The sequence below is a fragment of the Mastomys coucha genome, unplaced genomic scaffold (genome assembly GCF_008632895.1).
Source record: "Mastomys coucha isolate ucsf_1 unplaced genomic scaffold, UCSF_Mcou_1 pScaffold23, whole genome shotgun sequence".
In the NCBI taxonomy this organism is placed as follows: domain Eukaryota; kingdom Metazoa; phylum Chordata; class Mammalia; order Rodentia; family Muridae; genus Mastomys; species Mastomys coucha.
The window spans coordinates 108,289,013-108,296,072 of record NW_022196906.1 but is presented as its reverse complement, the minus strand read 5'-3'; the positions used below and the strand labels follow the sequence as shown (position 1 = coordinate 108,296,072).

The window sequence follows — 7,060 nt, the reverse complement described above, 5'->3', positions numbered from 1 at the left end:
AAAAAAAAAAAAAAAGGCAACTCAAGCAAGACTCGTCGGGACCAAATCGTTTTACGCCGCGAGGACCGGATTCCACGGCGGACTTTGAGACTTGTGCGGGCGCTCGCTCGCTCGCTCGCTGCGGAGTGGCCGTGCAAACTCAGCCCTGCCGAGGTTGGCCCAGGGGTCGCCTCCTCCACCGCGTCCTCGATGCGCTCTGCTGAGTGAGCCGCGCGCCCTCCTCCTCTTCGCCGCGCGCCCTCTGCTCTCCGGCCCGCCCGCCAATGGCTTCGTTCCCGGAGACCGACTTCCAGATCTGCCTGCTGTGCAAGGAGATGTGCGGCTCGCCCGCGCCGCTCTCCTCCAGCTCGTCCGCCTCGTCGTCGTCCTCGCAGACGTCCACGTCGTCGGCGGGCGGCGGCGGCCCCGGGGCGGCGGCGCGGCGGCTTCACGTCCTGCCCTGCCTGCACGCCTTCTGCCGGCCGTGCCTCGAGACGCACCGGCTGCCCGCCCCCGGCGGCGCCGGCCCCGCGGAGGCGCTCAAGCTCCGCTGCCCGGTGTGCGACCAGAAGGTGGTCCTGGCCGAGGCGGCGGGCATGGACGCGCTGCCGTCGTCCGCCTTCCTGCTCAGCAACCTGCTGGACGCCGTGGTGGCCACCGCGGACGAGCCGCCGCCCAAGAACGGGCGCGCGGGCGGCGGCCCCGGGGGCGCGGGCGGCCACAGCAACCACCGGCACCACGCGCACCACCCGGCCCAGCGCGCCGCCGCTCCCGCGCCGCAGCCGCCGCCCGGCCCGGCCGCCTCCCCCGGCTCGCTGCTGCTGCGCCGGCCGCACGGCTGCAGCTCCTGCGACGAGGGCAACGCCGCCTCGTCCCGCTGCCTCGACTGCCAGGAACACCTGTGCGACAACTGTGTCCGCGCGCACCAGCGCGTACGCCTCACCAAGGACCATTACATCGAGCGCGGCCCGCCGGGGCCTGCGGCCGCCTCCGCGGCGCAGCAGCTGGGACTCGGGCCGCCCTTCGCAGGCGCGCCCTTCTCCATCCTCTCCGTGTTCCCGGAGCGCCTCGGCTTCTGCCAGCACCACGACGACGAGGTGAGTGCGCGTGGGGCGCGGGCGACGGGAAAGGGACTTTTTTTTTTTTTTTGGTGGCCTTTTGTATCCTCGCCCCCCACCCCGGTCTCCCCTAAGTTCGTCGGAGAACCAGGGTTTGAGGACTGTTTCCTTCTCTGCATGTCCGAAGAGTCCCAAAACACGAGATTCCCTCCTTTTTTGTTTGTTTGTTTCTTCCAATGGTGAGGTTCGAACCCAGGGCTTATGCTACCCAAGTCTACCCTTGGATTTCCCTTTTCTTCCTTCTTTCCTCTTTTTTTTTCTCCTTTCATCTATTTGTACACGTCAGAGGATCATTTTCAGGAGTCGCCCCTCCTCACCAAGTGGGACCCGGGGACCCAAGTCAGGTCTTTCAGGTTTAACGGCAAATGCCTCTTAACCAATAAGTCACCTCTCTCCAGCCAGACTTCACTTACTAGTATTTTTTTCTCCCGCGTGATAAAATGTGCAGTGGGTTTATCTCGTTAGGCACGAGTTGTAAGGAGATGAGTGTGTTTGTGGAGTCGTGGACCTCTTTTGTGTGGGCCCGCCAGAGGCCGCCCAACGTGCTGAGAGGGTTCTGGAGTGGGGAAGGAATGGTTGCACTGCGGGGTGGCTTCCCACGTGCGTGGTTGGCCGGACGACTTGATTTTTGTTGTCATTTGCACGGGTTGGCATTTACCGCGTTGTCTGCCAGGATGTTGGTAAGGGCCTTGCCTACGCCGTTCTACTAACCAAGGGACCCCGGGTTAAGTCCTTATTTTTGCTTCTGCAGTTGTCTTACGCACGCGCTATGTAAAGCGTGTTCGGGTCGGTGAGTACCCACGTGCAGTGACCATGTGGCCTCCTTGGGGGCCCTTGAGAGAGAAGCCAGATTGGGAGCACCGCAGTGGGGTTTCTGGCGCTGTTCCCAAGCCGGCTTGTCTCCCATCCCGCGGGGACCCGGTAGCCACCCTGAATCATCCACAGGCTCTCTCCTTGCCTTGGAAAATCTCGGAGCCTCCCGCAGCTCGAACTGGGGCATGTGTCTGGGGACTGCACTGCCCCTCGGACCTGATTATCCCTTCGGACATTATTTTTATTTTGGTATTGGACCACCTTCTGTACCCCAAACCCTACTGGAAGCTGAGGGCAGAGGCTAGGCGGGACCACCCTTAGTCTTGAATGGGTTAGGTAACCTCGTTTGAATCTACTCGTAAATCTGAGACCCTGTGCGATTTGCCCTGGTATTCCTGTGGATGGGAGGACATCAGGGGACAAACACAAACCCCTGTGGCTAAGCGTGGGATTGCTGGCACCGCCGGAGCGGGGTCCACATTCTATCGTTATTTGGGGAGGAGGGTGGAGTTATCCTCTGATGGCCTTAAATTGACTGAGGTTGTGAAAAAAGATTAATTGTAATGCTAAGAGTAAGCTTTTTTTAAACGTTTTGTTTTTTTTTTTTTTTAGTGAAATTGGTAATTCACTTAGGTTTTCAGCCCAGGGTTGATGCCCGTTTCCTCGTATTTGTGGTTGGATGTTTCTAGTATATTCTTTCATTACTTTTAGAAAATCCCCTGAGAAGGAAGATGGAGCCAATTCACCTGAGTCTAATCTTAGGATCAAATTCGAGGACCTGGCAGGGAAGAAGAAACGGGGATTGTTTCCTCCACTGGGAGAGAGGAAGTGTTGAAGTGTCAATTCTTTGGTTAATTTTTTTTTAATCATAGATGTTCCCATCCTTGTAGGTGCTTGGTAAGGCTGACGTGAGAAAGGTTAAGTCCCTGCGTGTTTATTTTGAGATAGGTTCTTTTCTTTAGCCTAGGCTGGCTTGGAACTGTGTAGCCCAGGTTGGTTGGGCTCTGATCCTGTCAACTCCTCCAGATGCGGAGATTGCAGATGTGAGCCGCCACGACTGGCTTTACAACACAACCCATTTTTGGAGTACACAGACTAAATGAGTCTTCCGGTGGCTTTTTCATATGAATGCTTTCCTCTATACCCCGTCACCTGCTCTCTTGCTGGGTATTCATCCACATTCCTGTCATGAATACACACCTACCACGTTGGGGGGCTGAGACCACGTCAGCCCTGTGGTTTTCCTTCACAGCTTCACCGAGGTGGTCCTCGGTCCACACCTTCGAAGCCCCCTTTTATCCCTCCAGAGGCCACCTTGAGGGATAGCCCGGCTTTTTCCTCCTCAGGATGGGCGCTCTCTTTCCATCTGTTTCTCTGCAGGTGGCACAATCTCATTACTTGCCATGTCTATCTAGTTTATTCACTGTAAATTATCGAAGTATTTGAATGGCGTGGGAGAGGCTCTTTCTAACCGGGCCTGACCCAGATGTCTGTAAAATCCCTTTTGGCATTTGGGGTTTGTTGAAGGGGGAACCTCAGGCTTGCTGAATGAATTTTCTCATCTTTTCATAAATGGCAAACTTGGAAGTTGCCGGCCTCTTGAAGATGACAGAAAGGTCCTTTGGATTAAGAAGACCCACAAGCCGCCTTTCTCCCTTTGGATAAAGTGGAGCTGATCTTTGTTGTCTCTGGCTGGGAAAGAGTACCTGGGGCTCCTGGGGGACCGTTGATTGATAGGTGGGCTACTGTCTTCACATTTTGGGTGTGTGTGTGGTAGATGGACCCCTGTCCTAATCGTGGTACACAGAGCTTCTCCCTTGAATTCCACTGTGCCACCCTGTGTTTAAAAATATGTGACCATGTTAAGTCAACCCTCTCAACAGGGCGAGATGGTTAGGGGTGCCTTTTCCTTTTGGGGGACTGATGGCGATGTGGCTGGAGTGCCTTGCTTGTCACCTAACTTCTCGGGGAGAAAAAAACGGTTCCTCTGGGGAGATGACCTATCTCAGGTATACCCCGAGTCCCCAATTTGGAAACTGAGGCAAGATGTCTCAATATTCAGTTGGTTTAAGTAAAAATTACAAGGAATTTAAAACCTAGAAGGAGCCCGGCAATCTGGTTATCCCAGGGTGAGGTAGGAGCATGGCTGTGATTTTGAGGCAAGCCTGGTCTTCAAAGTGAGGTCTTATTTCAAAAAACTTTTAAAAAATAAGTAAGAAGTAGGGATTTGGGTTTCCGTCAGAGGGAGACCGTGTGTACTTGGACTTTGAGGTAGTTTTGTGCCTAGAGAGCCAGTTAGTCCTGAGAGGCACTGGGTACTCCAGGAAGGAGGAGAGGCAGGTCTTCTGCCTAGGGATAGAGACCCCCAGGAGGTACCCCAGGAAGGAGGAGAGGCAGGTCTTCTGCCTAGGGATAGAGACCCCCATGAGGCCCCCATGGCCGGCCACACAGGAATAGCTAAGGCTTTTGAGAGTTCGCTGTTTTTCTGAGGTATGTCACAGAGCTGGCTGCTACCACAGCCTACCAAGGGACTCTTCTGTCCCTCCTCACCCCAGCCGCTATCTGGGATCTGAGCCCTTTGCTACTTTGAAGCCACATTGGGAAGGAAATCTGTGTGTGTCCCAGCCAGAGCTTGGTTAAGATGGCAGGACTTCTGGGGACCTGCAGGACAGGTAGGTGATGATGCTGAATGGTCTGACAGACATTGTTCCTTGCTGTAAGGGGAAGCCTGCTTGGGATTTGGCGGAAAAGAATTTTGAAATTTTGGATGGAAAGTGGGGTGAAGGCCCTGATGGAGAGGATCATCCAGCCTGAAGCTGGGTTTGAGAAAGCTCTAGAGTTCAAAACCAGCTTAACTGAATATGGAGTCCTGCTGGGACTGCCTTTCTCCCAGAATCCTGATCTGGCTCAGGCCTCCAATCATTTTGAACAAGATAACTTGCTGCCTAAGACAGTAGTTGGTAAAGTTGTCCGAGTTTCTGTCTCTGACCTTAGAGTGTGCATCGTCACATCTGTATTCTGAATCGCTGTTGGTTTGTTTTTTCTCAGGATTGAAGCTGCTTTTGGCGTGGAGGGACTCTGTGGCAATGTGTCTCTTAAAGTTATGTGGGTTTTTGTGTGAATTACAAAATCCATGCAAGATGGTTTCAAAACCATGCAATTTTTTTTTTTAATTGGGTTTTTCGAGACAGGATTTCTCTGTGTAGCTGTCCTGGAACTCACTCTGTAGACCAGGCTGGCCTTGAACTCAGAAATCCGCCTGCCTCTGCCTCCCAAGTGCTGGGAGTAAAGGCGTGTGCCACCACCGCCTGGCACAACCATGCAATTTTTATTTCTCATTTTTACACGAAGGTCAGAGTAGTTGCTTCTCACACTCCCCTCCCCCCCATTTTGTTTTTAAGTCAGGATCTTTGTCCATATACTTACCACACTGTTTTTAACGCATTCTGATTCTCCTGCCTCAACAGGCCAAAGAGTGCTAAGAGATGAGACCCTTGTCACAACTGAAAATACTCTCCATCCTTCCTCGTATTTATAGCGAACTTTGAGTTTCTATCAAAAAATGGGATTTAAATAGGAATCTCATCGACGGGAGAGCGATGGAGGTCCCAGGTCACACACCGTGCTCGCATCTCATCTGTGGGCCACAAGACTAAACTTTTGAGTTCCTCACGTGATTACAGAGGCTCCTGCCTCTAGTTCAGCAAGGATATACTTTCCATGAATGTATAGACACGGGACACTTACTGATGGTTAAACTTTGTCGACTGTGTTACCTGGGGTAGACATTGAAAGTGTATAGAGCAGGCTTCCATTAGCCTGGCTGGTTTGGCCAGTCCATTCGTGCTGATAAAGCTGCCCTGGGACACAGGAAAAGGCCATAAACTGGAATCAACTGAGGCTGTGGTGCCACACCCTTCTGTGTATGCTTCTGAAATTATCTCAAGGAGGGGAGGAAAATCTGGAAATTGCATAGACTTGATGGTTGTTTATAAAATTTAATTTTCAGTGTTTGGATTATGTACTTTTGGATATCAGTGAAGATATTTTAGGGGGAAGAAGAAACGCACAGCCTTCACTTTACTTTATCAAGAACATTTTTCTAAATTGTATCTCCAATAAAGGGGTGTGTGTGTGTGTGTGTGTGTGTGTTTTTCACTGGGGAAGAGTGTTCTAAATCACCGTCTGCTTTCATCTCTGAGACCCAGGCTCTCAGGGAGTCTAGCTAGGCAGAAGTCTTGCCTGGAAGCCAGGTCCTCAGGAACAACCAGAAGCAAGCTACCACCTACCAGCAGCCTCCCAGGCCCCTTTATTTGCTTGAAACCAAATGGATTGACTGGCTCTGGGTTGAGGGCGGAGCTGTAGGCAAGGTGAAACTTTATTTGCATCTGAAAGTGACTTAGCTTCCCCCTTCCCTGGGGTCAAACTTGGAAAGCTACTTGCTTACTGGCTTTGTTAGGGAGAATGAACTGTTGCTTGGCCCCCTTCCAACCTGGCTGAGTATTTTTGAGAGATTTATATCAGGTTGCTCGTGGGCTACCTGTGGGTTTTTTTTTTTTTCTCCTTAAAGTAGATTTCTCAAGATTAGTTTTAATTGATGCTTAGATCAGCCTGACCTGTTGTTGGTCCCTCTCCCAGCAGTGAGGATCCCAGCTTAATTATCATACAGACCCCACCTCCAAACCATGCCAGTTCTGCAACCCAGATGGCTCTGGAGGAGTAGGTGGTCTCTGAGGCTGTCTGCTCTCTGTAATTGTGTGTTAGAATTACACATAATTCTGTCTTCAGTGGGTTCATTCTGTTAATCTGAGTGGGTGTGTTTTGTTTGTTTTGTGGTTTTGCTTTTTTTAGATCGAGTCTCACTACATACATAGCTCTTTGGCTGGTTTGGAACTCAGATCCTCTTGCTTCTGCCTTCCAAGTGCTGGAATGAAAGGTGTGTCTTACCAGGCTCAGCTCCTGTAATCATTTTTTTTTTTAATTTAATTCGTTTTATGTGTGAGAGTATTTTGCCTGAGTGTATGTTCTGAGTACCACAACATGTTCCTGGTGTTGGAGGAGGCTAGAGGAAGATGTCTGCCTGCGACTGGAGTTACAGGGGCCTGTGAGCTACCTACCATGAGGTAGGTAGAGAGAGAGAGAGAGAGAGA

At 51.7% G+C, this 7,060-nt stretch overlaps 1 protein-coding gene across 1 annotated transcript in view; it reads left to right on the top strand.

The window, feature by feature from the left end:
• Positions 1–7,060, top strand: part of Trim71 (tripartite motif containing 71) — a 55,016-nt gene continuing 47,956 nt past the window's right edge. The window contains exon 1 of the mRNA XM_031345111.1: positions 1–1,076. Coding sequence (XP_031200971.1) covers positions 264–1,076 — 813 coding nt within the window. The 5' untranslated portion in view covers positions 1–263. The remainder of the gene's footprint in view (positions 1,077–7,060) is intronic.